The sequence below is a fragment of the Haliotis rufescens genome, unplaced genomic scaffold (assembly GCF_023055435.1).
Source record: "Haliotis rufescens isolate VD_foot unplaced genomic scaffold, xgHalRufe1.0.p SCAF_49, whole genome shotgun sequence".
Lineage (NCBI taxonomy): Eukaryota > Metazoa > Mollusca > Gastropoda > Lepetellida > Haliotidae > Haliotis > Haliotis rufescens.
This window is the reverse complement of record NW_025964212.1, coordinates 1,945,314-1,963,190: the sequence shown is the minus strand read 5'-3', so window position 1 is coordinate 1,963,190 and position 17,877 is coordinate 1,945,314. Positions and strand designations below refer to the sequence as shown.

Below are 17,877 nucleotides of genomic sequence, written 5' to 3'. Positions count from 1 at the left end.
ACGTGTATCGATACCACAGATTGTCTACCTTGTGTAGTTCTTTATTTAAAGCATTAATTGTTTATTGCTAAGCAAGTTTATCTCTGCAGCCGTTGTAATATGCAGCTACCAGCCGACTCGTCTTGCATCAAAACACTGGCTGTGTACTCGCGGGCAGATGACCACGGAGTACGCTGATCACTGTGTCGGATTAACGAGACTGATTAATGAGTGATTTCGATAATTCGTTGCAAATTAGGTGTGTCGGAGTCGGAGTGCGAGACTGTCGGATTAACGGGTCTAAATAGCACGGATTTAATCGGTTCCCATCCTTAGTGTCGGATAAAGCCGATTGTCGGATTAACGAGTGTCGGAGTAACGAGACTTGACTGTCAGCTACTGGAATTTGAGTGAATGGAACACAAGGAATGGCTTCACACAGTGTGTCATTTGGGGATTCGAACCTGAGTCTTCAGTGTGGCAGGAGAATGTTATTACCCCTTGGCTGTCCGACCATTGTTTACAATAGAGCAGTATATCCAATCATATTTGCATGTTTTAATTTGGGAACCAGGAGGGTTGGATTGTAACTTAATTAATTCACGATCCAATAATTCAACATAATCACTCTTGGAATTTTGATTACAATGCTACCTAAAATTTGAAGTGCAAACTCAGTATCATAGAATTTCCCACAACGCAATTACTCAACAAATAAATAAAAAAAACTGTTAAACTCTTTTCTATACACTTTTTATCTTTTCAGATACCGTCACTGTTCGCTGGTTTGATATGTGTAAGCGCTGCTTACAATACATAAACTGAGGGCCAAACTTATACCATATAGTTATTAAACACACTAGTTTAAAAACCACAGTAGACAGACAGACAGACAGATGAAGTAAAATGTAATGAAAATCTCAACGAAATCAACATTTAAAATGACAGTCATACAGCATCCGATATTGGCATGACAGTTGCCCGAATTGAGGTGGGGTATCACAAACAATCTTTCAACGTAATGGACACGACGATCCATGACATCCTAGAGCTGTTCTGTTCTATGGGGGGATATGTCGGGGGGGGGGGGGGGGGGGGGGGGGGGTAACAGGCCACGGCAACACGTTGACGTTCTGTACGATTCGAGGTCTGGCTTGTCATGCTGATAAAAGATACCACGTGGAAGCCGTTGTAGAAATGGCAGGACAATCGGACGAAGAATGTCATCCATGTAATTCGGAGCTGTCAAATTCTCAGTAACGATGACCAGTGGTGTTCTCTCCTGCCCACAAATTCTTTCCCACACCATAACACCCCCTCCACCATACGACACGACCTCCTGAACGCAACACACCGCCTTTCGTTCTCCCTTTCGGCGGTAAACACGCTCTGAGCAGACAGAAACCGGCTTTCATCAGTCAGTCATCTCTCCAGGCCCATCTCAATCTCTGACGACGATGTTCCCGTGTCAATAACCGTCATATGTAAGGTATGTGAGCCACAATTCCTTGAGCCCTGAATCGAAGGCATTCGTTGCTGATGACGTTGATGTCAGGAATCGATTCCAGACATGCAAAGTACTTAAGTACGGGTCTTCATTGGGCGTAGTTACCCTGGGTGTGTATGTGGGCATTGCAAGCTCCAATCTGTATCATTCCCAGGGCCCGCTCGCGTTGTTCGGGCATCAGTTGTGCCAATTCTGTGGTGAGTTTTTCATCAGTGAGTCTCTGACATGCCGTTCCTTTATATACCCATATTGCACGTGTAGTTTCTACTGACCAAGCGACACGTGTTGTTCACAATTTCGCATTTTCTACACACGAAAAAAACGTGCCGTGGATGTATATCACTTTCTGCATAGAGCATTATTGTGTTTGGATGATGTGTTTTGCATTGATTTAGTTTGAATTTATGTTTTTAAGTTTTTGCAATTTCATTTTAAATTTGTAAAATTTCTTTTGGCAGCGAGTTTGATATTCATGTTCTTAAATCATGTTTGTTGTAAAACCAACCGTTTTCAATTGATTCTTGTATTTATTTGCTTTTACACACATAAATCTTTTGTCAGTGGTCAATATATTTGACACTCTGCTCGTCTCGACACGAAAAGCGTTTTCGGATAGTTGACGTTCATACAAATGTAGAGTGTAGAGTCAAACACCAAAAGCTGTAATTGGAATGATGGCATCCGCTCAATCGTTCTAAATTAGACGGTGCATTGGGTGTTCACATACGGAACAGATACATTTCAGACAATTTAAGTCTATTTAGGCTGAGCTTCCCCTTCGTAATCTGTAAGTTATAGGTCAAAAGTTGACGGGATCGGAGTGATGGTTGTACCGTCGCGCAATGCCTTCCGAGGTACTAACACTGTCACTATCCAGGTCATCAGCTGGGTGCGAGGATATATATGCTGCAGTCACTTTAACACGCCCTGATATACTTCACTGGGGTGCTTGTGACCTGGAAATAGAATCTCGGATTATTTACAAGTGTTTCTTGTTCAGAAAAATGGAATGTAATACCTTGAAAGATGTGCTTTGGTGTGGATACCTGTGTTTGAGCTTCGCAGTTCTTTTCCAGAGTGAGTATATGCTCAGATAGGCAGCTGCGATAAAGAATCGCTCTATGTTTGCCGTCAATATTCAAGTTCATTTAAGCATCTAGGTCGCACAATGAGATGTTACTTTAGCCAATGTCTTTCGTTCACCATATTCAAGTTTCGTTTCAGAAATATGAAACTATATCTTTTCAAACAAGTTCCTGAGAACTATAACATCTGTGATGTGATTAGTTAGGCAACAAACAAACAGTTATTTTATGAAAATTGTGCGAGTGACGGGTTCCACCGATAGAGCTCGAGCAGGACCCTTTTCGCGAACACCTGGTGTCATCACTGATTTTCAGTGATCCATCCGTATGATTTTAATCGTTATTTTGCCTTTTAGGCCCAGTGAAATTTGATAATCGAGACTGATTATTCTCAGGTCTTGACGTTCTGAACCTTCAGGTTGAGAGCCTTTGGTGCTTTTGACTTGTCCCAGATGGATCAGTGTAGGTCCCCACCTTTATATGGTATAATATAATGTTACTGATTATAACGACATAAAAACGGCAATTCTTACACAATGCCCCATGGGGGAACAGGCGGCCTACTGGTCAATGGAATGGCTATTCGCTGTGTGGAGTTATTTCTTAAACCATGACAGAATCTACTGGGCATGAGTTCTACAAGGTGCATAGACCTACAACTCCAACGCCGTCAGAGGGGAACGAGTCATGAGTTCGAAATCCAGATTCACATCGATTCCTCTATTTGGTCAGTCATCATGTTCTTGTTGGTTTCCACGTCGTCTACTCGCAATCTGCAAACCTTTGTTCTTACCCCCGACAGCACGCTAACACGCCGTGATGAGTGTGAGTGTTATATCAGGGCGTGTCAGCTTAATGTGGGAGGAAAGCCCGAAGTGATGCAGGTCTAACTGAAATGCTTTTCAAAGAGGTGTTTAACCAAACTCACTCTGTCACAGCCAAACGGCGATCGTGATCCACATTTCATTATGATATTATGATGTGATATATAATACACTATATAAAAAAATGTCTGCTTGAACGCTTTTTCAACCACACATATATAACACCCTTTAGAAATATGTTTGCCTTTTGAAGCATGTTAAGTTTGTGTTGCAGTATCCCACGGCAAGGACACAGAAACAAGCGCGTGTTACAGCAATGTCAATAGATGTGGTCAACACACTATGTCCTGTCCAGTAGGTCACACTGTGGTAGTGACCGATGCCCTCTACGCTCATCAGTCCAGAACCACGACCTGCACCAGAGGCAAGCTGTCCTCTTGTAGTGACCGCTACATCAATGCCTGCTGCAAGCGCACTGGACGCCAGTGTTACAAGCCTTACACCGGGGTTGATGCAGACAGGCTTCTTCGTTCGTGTTTAGGGTCTCGCTCCTGTGACCATATGACGCCACAAAAGAACCAGAACTGTGGTCAACTGAAACTTCCTGTGTCAACATTCTCTGTGGTGTCTCATCGTTGTGTGTTAGGTAAGATTTTTAGTTAAGATTTTTAGTTAAGATTTTTAGTTAAGATTTTTAGTTAAGGTTTTTAGGTAAGATCAAAAGCATTTTGATGACATGACACAACCAAGTCAGCGAGCCTGACCATCGATCCCGTTAGTCGCCTCTTACGACAAACATGGGTTGCTGAAGACTAATTCTGATACAAAATAATTATTATTGGTTTTGGCATCGACCATCATTCGATATTTAAACGGCAAGCGTCAACAACGATAACAAACACTGCACTTCCTGAACTAATTGTTGCAGAATCCAGAATATCCTTCTGTGTGACTTCGACTATTATTGAGCACAAAATGTATTCATAATGGCATAATTACTTTGTCACAGTTTCTGAATAATTGTTCTCTGGCCATGTTTGATGTCCTGGAAAAAAACAAACAAAAAACATGTAATTGTTCGACCATACATTAGGAGAAAACGTTTTGTATGCCTGGAAACAATTACATGTACCAAGAAACATTGTCTCCACAAACAATGACCCAGGCCCCATTATCCCAACAGAATATTAAATGATCGACACCGTTTACTTTAGATCGCCTTAAAATCAATACTATTTTAATTCTTGTCGTTTTGTGGATCGAGTATCTGAAACAAGATATCATTTCCCTGCATCCAAATGAACCTGTTCAACGTCTGTATGCTTCGTCGTACAGAGATGTATTAAGATACATTTCCACAAAATGTTCGAACTACTGTTAATGTATAAACACCATTAATATTTGAACGTGTATTCCCCGAGGCAATTCTCTGAAGACCGAATCTCAGCACAACATATTTTGTCTATTTATCCAGATACTCTCATCATCGGTTATGATGTCGAGACACAGATCACCAACAACTTAGTGTATCTACTCTATCGGATTCCCATCACCAAGACGAAACAAGGAACAGCAAATGTATACGGATGTGACGTCACTGGACCGGAAGGCGCAAATGTCAAGGTCAGGGCGCTGGACGTGTCAATGGTGTCCGTGAATGGAGGACCTTGTTCAGGATTGGAAATAGACAAAGAGGGAGATGTGACTATATTTTCCTGCGAGAGGACAGACCTGAGATTCTTAGCAACGCTGTATGATGGTGCTGTTCCTATTGCTGTTAATATAGTTGACGTAGGAGGGACTCCGCCTCAGGCTGCTTGGGTCCTTTTGGAAGGTAGGCACCGTGAGTCTGCGTTGTGTCGTGAGTTACCGACGGTATGTTTGCTTTGAAATATAACCAGTGGAGCTTAATGTAATTAAGAGCCCGACCACACGCCCAATTGGTTTTTCGGATTTGAATACGTCCTGGACATATAATTATGCTGGTCGTAAGAGATGACATAAGCGTTATGGCAGAAATGTTCCAAATTTGATGCAAATTCTCAATTTTGACTTGTACCATATTTTTCGGTGACCGCTTGACATGCCTTTGCATGTGTTTGTGACGGGTGTGGCTCATGGGTTTGTTTGTTGTTTAACGCCGAACTCAGCAATATTCAAGCTTTATGACGGCTGTGGCTCATGGGGCAGGATGAGTGAACCATTTCGCGAACACCTGGGATCATCACTATTTGATAGTGATATATTTCGATTATGCATATAGAGCTTCGATTTTATTTGCTCCAACACAATATCCGAATCCATGTCCATATTGTGTTACCAAATGTCTAACTATTTGTACTACCATATATGTTCTCAGGTGGTTTGTCTCTTGCTATTCGTTATGGGTATTATCGACTTTTTTTGAGACAAGTTGAAACTTTCATGAATATTGTCGTGCATTTACTGGCATAAGGAATGTCATTAATCACAACAAACACTGTTCTTCTTGGGGAAAACACTCAAGTAGAATCCGGCACATCCTTTGGTATGACCTATTCTATTATTGTGTACAAAATGTATAAAATTTTATATACAGGGTCACTTACTTTTAATGTGCATTACTTAATGTCCCGAATATTTATTACACATACTGGATTTGGGGTAGAATAGGTCTTCTTGCTTGCCGTAAAAGGCGACTATGCTTGTCGTAAGAGGCAACTAACGGGATCGGGTGGTCAGGCTCGCTGACTTGGTTGAAGTGCACCTAAAGCGGTAAAATGTACAGGAACTCTTCTGCATTTCATTTTGGGCAGTTAGAGTTTATTATTTTGAAAGGAAAATACTTATCCTTCAAAATTAATTGATTTCGATGCAGACATCCTTAATAAGCGCGTCCTCGAAAGATTTCATGTTGGTGTTTTTAAGGTTTTGCGCAATTACCTAATTCAGCTAATTTAATACCTTATATATTTTTTGACCATGTGAACACCATCTGTATTATGATGGAGCCTGAAATTTTGTTCTTTTCTACAGACCACTGTGACTCATATATTTTGCGTCACAACAATCTTCGATGTGACGTCATAATAGTGACGTGGGGTGTAGAACCTAACACGATTTGCTAATGTTTCTTTTGTATAGGGTGCCAACTTCATGTGTTCTTTCGAAGTACATGTAGCTGTGCTCCACAAATTCAATGCCCGTATTATATGCAAGTAAAGTATAATTGTGGAAAGAAAATAATGTTTGAGCATATACAGCGGCATGCTTTGTTTAAAGGCTGTTCTCGGTGTTTAATTAATTCGGATATACAACAAAAACACTGACATCAACCCACACCTCTTCACTCAATACGTCCCAGACCGATCCGGGTAGAGATACACATACTGGATTTGGGGTAGAATAGGTCTTCAGCAACCCATGATTGCCGTAAAAGGCGACTATGCTTGTTGTAAGAGGCGACTAACAGGACCGGGTGGTCAGGTTCACTGACTTGGTTGATGCATGTCATCGTATCCCAATTGCGTTGATCGATGCTCGTGATGTCAAACACTGGATTTTGTGGTCCAGAATCTATTATTTACGGACCGCCGTCATTTAGCTGGAATTTTACTGAGTGCGGCGTCAAACAACAAACAAACAAACAAACAAAATCACTCTATACCTTAGGTGACACCAAAGAGTTCGCTGCGCGTTCGTTTGTCAATATAAGTTAGCTCTAACTCTATGGAAAGCAAAGTGTATGCATCTCCTAAGCAACACAATCGTATTAAACATTTTAATGGTTTTTAGGTAGAGGGAATATTACCGTTGATTGCGGTAAAATACGTGAGACCCGCAAAGTACCACTTTCTACGTCTACGACAACTGGATCGTCTACCTTGACGTCGACACAAACAACATCAGCATCCTCTACAACTCAGTCTACCCAATCAACAACACCAACCTCGGGGTCGAGCGCCACGTCAACAACAGGTAAGGTAGAACTGATTACAGTGAATATTTCCGTTTTAGGACATGACACCTTCAGAGAACACAGGGGCGGTCAGGTAGCTTAGAGGTTAAAGCGTTAGCTCGTCACGCCGAAGACCCGGGTTCGATTCCCGACATGGGTACAATCTGTGAAGCCCATTTGTGGTGTCCCCCGCCTTGATATTGCTGGAATATTGCTAAAAGCGGCGTAAAACCATAGTCACTCACTCACTCACTCACTCAGACCCCCGAATACAGCGGCCACTCACTCACTCACTCACTCAGAGAACACGACCCCCGAATACAGTGGCACAAGGCAGAATAGGAAGTAAAGGTGCATTGTCTCCATTGATATTGTGTAGAATAAAGAACAATGATATTCACTTTCATCAAACAATGGACAGTGTTATCGATGCGATTAACACATGTGAAAACGAAGTGATCAAGGAGGAGACCCGTGAAGATTCCGGGGTAGAATAGGTCTTTGAACAGCAACCCATGCTTGCCGTAAAAGGCGACTATGCTTGTCGTAAAAGGCGACTAACGGGATCGGGTGGTCAGGCTCGATGACTTGGTTGATGCATGTCATTGATCCCAATTGCGTGGATCGATGCTCATGATATCAATCACTGGATTGTCTGGTCCAGACTCGATTATTTACAGACCGCCGTCATATAGCTGGAATATTGCTGAGTGCGGCGTCAAACAACAAACCAACCAACCAATCAAGGAGGAACTACTTTCATGTTCTATACATGGATACAGTGCATTCTTGCTCACTAAAGTATTGACCATTATTTTCTCCTTAGGTGTAAACTGGGGTTTACATTCTGGCACTATATGATAAATGGGGAGGGTCACTCAAAGATTCTATTCATATGTGCTTTCTAAAGTTACCCAATTGATTGAAGTTACACCTTGAAGAACGAATATTTTAAGAAAGATATCAATCAAACAACTTGGTACATTCAATATTGAATGCCATAGGCCCATGATACAAAGGTAATACAGGTAGTCGGGGACTCATTTCTTTACAGATGTACATTGATAGGTCTTTGATCGGGTATTCGTCAGTGGACGACATTAATACATTAAACGTGTGCCTAGTAGCATAGGTATAATATGATCTGCTATTAGTTCTGCTCTAAGATCATCATAATTATGTTTAACACATCAAACAAAATGATATTCTGTACAGATGTACATTGATAGGTCTTTGATGGGGTATTCGTCAGTGGACGACATTAATACATTAAACGTGTGTCTAGTAGCATAGGTATAATATGTTGCGCTATTAGTTTTACTCTAAGATCATCATAATTATGTTTAACACATCAAAATAAAATGATATTCTTTATAAATGTACATTGATAGGTATTTGATGGGGTATTCGTCAGTGGACGACATTAATACATTAAACGTGTGTCTAGTAGCATAGGTATTATATGATCTGCTATTAGTTTTGCTCTAAGATCATCATAATTATGTTTAACACATCAAACAAAATGATATTCTGTACAGATGTACATTGATAGGTCTTTGATGGGGTATTCGTCAGTGGACGACATTAATACTTTAAACGTGTGTCTAATAGCATAGGTATAATATGTTGTGCTATTAGTTCTGCTCTAAGATCATCATAATTCTATTTAACACATCAAACAAAATGATATTCTGTACAGATGTACATTGATAGGTCTTTGATGGGGTATTCGTCAGTGGACGACATTAATACTTTAAACGTGTGTCTAATAGCATAGGTATAATATGTTGTGCTATTAGTTCTGCTCTAAGATCATCATAATTCTGTTTAACACATCAAACAAAATGATATTCTGTACAGATGTACATTGATAGGTCTTTGATGGGGTATTCGTCAGTGGACGACATTAATACTTTAAACGTGTGTCTAATAGCATAGGTATAATATGTTGTGCTATTAGTTCTGCTCTAAGATCATCATAATTCTGTTTAACACATCAAACAAAATGATATTCTGTACAGATGTACATTGATAGGTCTTTGATCGGGTATTCGTCAGTGGACGACATTAATACATTAAACGTGTGTCTAGTAGCATAGGTATAATATGTTGCGCTATTAGTTTTGCTCTTAGATCATCATAATTATGTTTAACAAAACAAAATAAAATGATATTCTGTACAGATGTACATTGATAGGTCTTTGATGGGGTATTCGTCAGTGGACGACATTAATACATTAAACGTGTGTCTAGTAGCATAGGTATAATATGTTGTGCTATTAGTTTTGCTCTAAGATCATCATAATTATGTTTAACACATCAAAATAAAATGATATTCTTTACAGATGTACATTGATAGGTCTTTGATTGGGTATTCGTCAGTGGACGACATTAATACATTAAACGTGTGTCTAGTAGCATAGGTATAATATGTTGTGCTATGAGTCTTGCTCTAAGATCATCATAATTATGTTTAACACATCAAAATAAAATGATATTCTTTACAGGTGTACATTGATAGGTCTTTGATGGTATATTCGTCAGTGGACGACATTAATACTTTAAACGTGTGTCTAATAGCATAGGTATAATATGTTGTGCTATTAGTTTTGCTCTAAGATCATCATAATTATGTTTAACACATCAAAATAAAATGATATTCTTTACAGATGTACATTGATAGGTCTTTGATGGGGTATTCGTCAGTGGACGACATTAATACATTAAACGTGTGTCTAGTAGCATAGGTATAATATGTTGTGCTATTAGTTTTGCTCTAAGATCATCATAATTATGTTTAACACATCAAAATAAAATGATATTCTTTACAGGTGTACATTGATAGGTCTTTGATGGGGTATTCGTCAGTGGACGACATTAATACATTAAACGTGTGTCTAGTAGCATAGGTATAATATGTTGTGCTATGAGTCTTGCTCTAAGATCATCATAATTATGTTTAACACATCAAAATAAAATGATATTCTTTACAGGTGTACATTGATAGGTCTTTGATGGTATATTCGTCAGTGGACGACATTAATACTTTAAACGTGTGTCTAATAGCATAGGTATAATATGTTGTGCTATTAGTTTTGCTCTAAGATCATCATAATTATGTTTAACACATCAAAATAAAATGATATTCTTTACAGATGTACATTGATAGGTCTTTGATGGGGTATTCGTCAGTGGACGACATTAATACATTAAACGTGTGTCTAGTAGCATAGGTATAATATGTTGTGCTATTAGGTTTGCTCTAAGATCATCATATGTTTAACACATCAAAATAAAATGATATTCGCCTTCTATATAGTTCGGTTTACAAATAACACAAATTCTATCTTCTCTCTTTTCTTTGGAACATTTTCCTGATTCAATTCTTAGGTGATGGAAACTGCAACTAACGTGTGCCATCGCGTTTCTAAATTTATGACATGTAAGGGCTGAGATAAAGTATTTGGTATTGAAGTTAAATTTATATGACTTCTGCTATCAGTTAACGCCCCATGCCAATCCTGATTGTATGATAGTTTCAATCTTTAGAGGCCCAGTTTGATTTGACCCACGAAGATCCAGGGTAGAATAGGTCTTCAGCAACCCATGCTTGCCGTAAAAGGCGACTTCGCTGTGTCGTAAAAGGCGACTAACGGGATCAGGTGGTCAGACTCGATGACTTGGTTGATGCATGTCATCGATCCCAACTGCGTAGATCAATGTTCATGATGTCAATCACTGGATTGTCTGGTCCAGACTCGATTATTTACAGACCGCCGTCATATAGCTGGAATATTGCTGAGTGCGGCGTCAAACAACAAACCAACCAACCAATCAAGGAGGAACTACTTTCATGTTCTATACATGGATACAGTGCATTCTTGCTCACTAAAGTATTGACCATTATTTTCTCCTTAGGTGTAAACTGGGGTTTACATTCTGGCACTATATGATAAATGGGGAGGGTCACTCAAAGATTCTATTCATATGTGCTTTCTAAAGTTACCCAATTGATTGAAGTTACACCTTGAAGAACGAATATTTTAAGAAAGATATCAATCAAACAACTTGGTACATTCAATATTGAATGCCATAGGCCCATGATACAAAGGTAATACAGGTAGTCGGGGACTCATTTCTTTACAGATGTACATTGATAGGTCTTTGATCGGGTATTCGTCAGTGGACGACATTAATACATTAATGCCGTCAAACAGCTGGAATATTGCTGAGTGCGGTGTAAAACAACCAACCAACCCAGATTGTTTAACCATTGTGAACAGCATTTTGTATGGATTTTCTCAAAAACCTTGAGACAGGCATATATAAAATTTTACACCAATATTTTACAACGCGTTTACAGGCATAAATATATAGTGGGTATCTTTCACATTCACCACTAGCAACATGATTTGAAGTTGTAGATTGTACAGTCAGGAAGCGGATACAGGCCAACATATGTACAGAATATTCAAATCAAATCCCCAATCTGCAATTAGCATAAACCAAGATAGACTACGTTTGCATATGTGTACCAAAACGTAAAATTGGGCTCATATTGGTGTCAAATATTTTGCAAAATAAATGAAATGGTAATGGTTTAAGTATTGATAAACTTTTAACACACCATGAAGAATCTTCTTAGCTTGCAAGGAAGTGTGTTTTACGTGTTTTGGCCATGATAGAGATTTAGTAAACGTTAATCCTTGTGAGTGAATATGGTTTTACGCCGCTTTTAGCAATATTCCATCAATATCACGGCGGGGGACACCAGAAATGGGCTTCACACATTGTACCCATGTCGGGAATCGAACCCGGGTCTTCGGCGTGACGAGCTAACGCTTTAACCACTAGGCTACCCGACAGCCCCTAAACGTTAATCCTAAGCATTTCTATAAAGGTACACACACAAGCGGTTGTCCATCATACTTCCATTTCTCACGCTTAGATATAATTCCTCCAAGAATGACATTATAATGAAACGATTATTTACCTCCTGTATTTACGTCTCGTAAATATTACACTTAGGAATATCAATTTTTTTTATAATGCTCTGACAAGGCTTCGTGATTCATTTTTTTAAACATAGAATTGACAGACTTAATATCGGCAGAGCCTCACTTTTGAAGTATATAACTCTAAAAAATCACGATGGCAATATGCCATGTTGACCCCTTTTGAGGCTTGTGATCATGACAAATATTCAAATGCTTTCACCAGTGGCAAGCATACCGTCAAGCACACCTTCTCCGTCAACGTCACAAACATCAGAGCCGTTGCCAGAGACGAAACCAGAACCGGATTCAACTCCCGAGCCGAGTAGAACGAACAGCGACACGTCACCCAGCTCCCAAGCCGTGACTTCAGCAGCTGTATCAAACTCAGTGCCGGAAACAGAAGAAGGTGCCACAGTCGTAAAATGTATGTAAAACACCTCATAAGACATTTTGTGTCCCGATTGAGTGCGTAAAATCTTACTTGTTGCTTGTTGTCTTTAAAAACATGCAAATCACTTCATTATTTTACTTAATGCGTCAGGACATCAACTATTATGTGTGATGCCAAAGAAGATTGATGATACAATAAAACCATTGTCTGACCCCTGTCTGACCCTTGTCTGACCCTATTCTCTCGCTTTCACTAAATTCAGATTTGGAAATGGTCTTAACGTGTCTACACTGTTGAACCTTTTAAAAGGCTTTACCAAAGCCTTGAGTAATCAAACACATTAATAGCAAGAGTCATAATTCAAGTGTTTGAATCCGATTCACTCTCAGTTACAGAACGAACAAAAAACAAAATAAATACAAGAAAGTTATTCTGTACTTAGTGTTCATGTCTATAGAGAATGCCATCAAAATCATACTCAAATGCAGGTTCATATTGTGTCCTTCCGCTGTCTCTTTCAAGATACACCAAGATACCCAGTTTTTATCGTGTGATGCTACTTGATATTTCATAAACCGGCCGAGGCAAAAACAATTTCAATACAGCAGAGATTTCTTCGTACATTTTTCCACTTTTAACCACAACGAACCTGCTGGACTGATGCATATATGACCTTTGATATGGAAAAAGAGAAGTCGTTCATTGTCTTGTACAACCATTGCCCACGTCACAAATGTGTCGGAACGGGTAAAAAGTATTCATACTCATGGTGGCACTGTAACGAAAATTTCATCACTTCCTGTTAGAGGATGTGTTTAAAAGACGTAAACTACCGGGCAAAATGTCTCCACCCATATTTGGTGATCGCTAATAATGCAACAAGGAGGAAATGGTTATTAGAACGGTGATGTAATTGATACGGATATTATAGTTGTGTTTCGGGCCATGTTTGCAATGTTTTCAGTCAATTAACGTTTGGATAGCGTGTGTAAATTGTTGGTCAGAAAAAGTTTTCAATGTATACTTTCTTTTTACCCGTCAGTTTATATAATTTTTCTTTCTTTCTTTTAATATTTGGTCTTCCAGCCTCGGGATCCAACTCCGCTGCAACTTACGGCGGGGTTGCCACCGGCCTCCTGCTGTTGATTCTCATCATCATCGTCATCGTCGCCGTCCTGTGCTACCGCAGGAGAAGGTCAGATACACCAACCATGTCTCATTATTACTTAATGCCCGAGTGTGCATTGCAGTCCATTTAGAGATTACAAGATACATACTTTCCAGTTGTCTCTGGGTGAGTTAGTTTGGTTTAACGCCGCTTTGAACAATAATATTTCAAGATAGCACGGGGGTGTTTGGGGAAGCCGGAAGTGAGGTCTTAGACGTATATCACTTAGACAAATCAAAGAGCACGGGCATGGTGCCTACACACCTCGAAACAAACCAGGGCGAACGGGATTCGAACCCAGTATCATAGCTATGTCACGCTAACGGGAAGCAAAATTCTAGACAACAAATTGCGGCGGACAGAAGACTCGGGAAATCGTTCCTTCTAACAAGTTATTATCATAATGATAATTGAAAAATTGTGATATGATTTCTGATATGTTTTGAATATGTCTCTTCATTGACACTAGGAGCTCAATGTTTCACTCAGTATTCGTTATTCTAAACGGAAAATAACTACTTAATGGGTCGCGTTTTCAAATGAAGTCTATTCTTCCCATGGAAATTGAAACGCTTATTTAGTCGGTCAAATGATGGCACAATTATTGTCATTTGATGTAGAGTATTCACTTTGGCGAGCCGCGGTTTGCTAACAGAGGGTAAGGGCATCCACAAATGTCACGATTCATGACACCAAAGGCATGACCTTTGATTGCTGGAATGGAAAATAGATAAGAATTGTCATGTGTTATAACAGGTTAATATATGCGTTGAACTTATTTGGATTACTTTTAATGTCCACATGTGTCTGCAATACATATTGCTGAGACCCATGAAGATCCGGGGTAGAATGGGTCTTCAGCAACCCATACTTGCCGTAAAAGACGACTATGCTTGTTGTAAGAGGCGACTAACGGGATCGGGTGGTCAGACTCGCTGACTTGGTTGATGCATGTCATCGTATCCCAGTTGCGCAGATTGACACAAATGATGTCGATTATTTACTGACTGAGGTCATATGGTTAGAAGATTTCCGAGTGCGGCGTTAAACAATACAAACAAACATGATAGTCAGTACGAAACACAATTATAGCTGTTATGTAATTATTAATCTTTTGTTTTGCCTGTTTTGCCTGAATATACACATATGCAAACGTAGTCTATCTTGGTTTATGCTAATTGCAGATTGGGGATTTGATTTGAATATTCTCTTTACGCTCTCCCAGACCTGAAGCTGTGACCATGTTTTCCTTCAAGATACAGGCGTTACCAAAGTAGAAAAGTTGAGGAAGAACGCAACATCCCCGATGGAGAAGAACGTTCGTGGGACAAGACGGATGGAGACAGGGAAAGAGACGACACGTCCAGAGGAGGACCATCTCCAGGTCAAGGTCACAAGGGAAACAACTCCAGCAATAACAGCCCGCTAAAGACGCCAACCAGCCGGAGTGGAGGCAGGCAGATGGGGAGAAAGGAAAGGGCACTGCTTGCGTCCTCTGATGGCGGTCCTAATACGTCCCCGCCCCGAGTAAGCCAACCGAGAGACTCAGACGGGTACACAAATGCTGGAAAGCCATATAGCAGTTCGGACAATCCTTCGGGAGATTTTTACGACAACCCAGGGTTTAAGACAACAGTTGAAAGCTTAAAAATATTTTGATAGGAAACACAAATTGTGATAAATGGTTGTGTGCGTTAGGGATTTGTCTTTTTTTGTATTGTGTTACAATATTTGTAATATTTGAATGACTTAATGTATAATAGGGATATACATGAACTAAAAGTTCAAGTGATTTTAGAAAAACAATTGTCAGAGAAAATTCTGTGAACAAAATACTTATGATTCAGACTGAAAAAAGAAATTGCCTGCCACAAAAAAATTACATTGTTGCAAGGTGTATTTCTTTTAAAATAAAACGTCGTTTTACATATGAATTATATCTGCTTTTGTTAGCTGAAGCTGAAAAATATCTAACCTCGATACAAAATCACAGGTCCCCATTCACAACAAGGTATCCAAGTGTGATTGCCAGCGGTATTTCAAGAGTATTTCGGAGTTAATGGGTAGCCTAGGGACGAAAGCGACCTCTCATCACGCCGAAGGCACTGGTTTCAGTTCCCCGCATGGGTACAATGCGTGAAAAATATTTCTGCTCTCTTCATGTTGGCGAATAGCAAGAGTGGAAAGTGAAATTTGCTGAATGTCTAAGTTCGAATCCCTGATTATGTTTCTTTTAATGGTTTGTCTGCATCATACCCGTACTCGTCCAAAACATGCATTATTAACTGGAGTCCCTCTGCCTGCAGAGGCAAACATGCAACAATAGCATTCACATATGTACTCAGATTATATCCTCTTTACCTCATGAGTCGGTAGCCGAGTGGTTTAGTCGTTCGCTCGTCTCGCTGAAGGCTCGGGTTCGATTCCCAACATGAGTACTTTGTGTGAAACTCATTTCTGGTGTCCCCCGCCGTGATATTGCTGGAATATTGCAAAAAGCGGCGTAAAACCATACTCACTCACTCACCTATGCGAGACGTAAGAACTTACTACAGTGGGGATCAGGTGGTCGGCGTGTTTGTCAGCTGACTGCGTGATACCAACCCCTGGATAATTGTCTGTGATTCCAGTCACTAGTTCGGCAAGCCCAGTCTGTATTACAAGACTCCGTGTGATACAGCTGGAGTAGAGCTGACTGCGGCGTCAAACAATATTCACACGTAACAAAACCATGAACTCAGTGCCGTAGATAGGGGGACGGATTGCTTGGGGGTTAAGGGAATCGCGTTTTCACTGTAAGTGAGTGAGTGAGTATGGTTTTACGCAGCTTTTAGCAATATTCCAGCAATATCACGGCGGGGGACACCAGCAATGGGCTTCACACATTGTACCCATGTCGGGAATCGAACCCGGGTCATCGGCGTGACGAGCGAACGCTTTAACCACTAGGCTACCCGACCCCCCCTTCACTGTAAGACTTTGCGTTCTAAACCATGACAGAATCCACTAGGAATGAGTCCAGTTCCAGATTCAAAGCGATTCATGTCCTTGCCTGTCGTCACTTAATCAGTTCTTGTTGGTGTCATCTAAGTCTACTTGCTATATACAAAATTTGTGCTTACTCCCAACAGTAAAATGACAGACAGTAAACTACGGTTATAACGAACTGAATGGGACCACTAATTTTAATTCGTTATAACCGTAGTTCGTTATAGGCAAATGTACGGAATATATATATATAGCAAATAGACAGAACCCAAAAAATAGTTCGTTATATCCGTCAGTTCGTTATAAGCATGTTCGTTATAACCGTAGTTTACTGTACCGCGATATTACTGAAATATTCACTCATTCATCTATGATGGTGTGATTAAAGAATTAAATGTTTTAATTATACTATCTTACTTGTTCACGTAAGTTACCTTTTTAGTTTATTTTGAAAGAATTGCATAACTTAATGTTGATATATTTGAGGTTGCTCAAAGATTGAAATGTAGCTAAAACCGACATCGTGGTGGTTTGATGGCTGTGGTTAATATCCCGATGACAAAGCCACAAAGATGCACATGCTATACCTCATAATAATGTACATAGCGCAAAAATGTGTTTCATCCAATACCATTAGCGAGTGAATTATATTGCTTTGAACATGATGCAGTGTATATAATAAATCCCTATAGACTCAAGTCACATGTCAATCATCAAAAAGGCATTTTGAGATGTCACACATGTACATATGAATGCAAAGAAATGCAAAAAATTTTAAATAGACATTTATCTTGTAGATAGTCAATTGTTAATAAATTTGTGTCATACACATTGTTCTATCGTTTTATCATTCGTCAGGCAGCAAACGCATATGACAATTGTGTGAGTGAGTGAGTGAGTTGGATTTAACGCCGCTTTTAACAGTATTCCAGTTATATCACGGCGTGTCAGCTTAATGTGGGAGGAAAGCCCGAAGTGATGCAGGTCTCAGACGTTTACCA

The 17,877-nt window shown here is 39.8% G+C and overlaps 1 protein-coding gene across 2 annotated transcripts; it reads left to right on the top strand.

Annotated features, from left to right (window-relative positions):
• Positions 1 to 2,311: 2,311 nt before the first annotated feature.
• Positions 2,312 to 17,705, top strand: LOC124139031 (mucin-5AC-like). 2 transcript variants are annotated; one of them, XM_046506007.2, is made up of 7 exons: positions 2,312 to 2,563; positions 3,670 to 4,041; positions 4,870 to 5,229; positions 7,170 to 7,352; positions 12,553 to 12,753; positions 13,807 to 13,915; positions 15,151 to 17,705. In XM_046506007.2, the coding sequence occupies exons 1-7, from the start codon at positions 2,329 to 2,331 to the stop codon at positions 15,545 to 15,547; spliced, it is 1,857 nt and encodes a 618-aa protein (XP_046361963.1). In that variant the 5' UTR covers positions 2,312 to 2,328; the 3' UTR covers positions 15,548 to 17,705. The 2 variants fall into 2 exon arrangements, with proteins under 2 accessions (XP_046361963.1, XP_046361962.1); XM_046506006.2 differs by having other exon boundaries at positions 2,313 to 2,563; positions 15,145 to 17,705.
• The last annotated feature ends 172 nt before the right edge of the window (positions 17,706 to 17,877 follow it).

What these genes read in the sequence shown, in the direction of transcription:
- LOC124139031 (XM_046506006.2), top strand. Translation starts at nt 2,329, where the DNA reads ATGCCTTCCGAGGTACTAACACTGTCACTATCCAGGTCATCAGCTGGG. An exon ending in GTCTCATCGTTGTGTGTTAG is followed by an intron (nt 4,042 to 4,869) that starts GTAAGATTTTTA and finishes CTATTTATCCAG; the next exon opens with ATACTCTCATCATCGGTTAT. An exon ending in GAGCGCCACGTCAACAACAG is followed by an intron (nt 7,353 to 12,552) that starts GTAAGGTAGAAC and finishes TGCTTTCACCAG; the next exon opens with TGGCAAGCATACCGTCAAGC.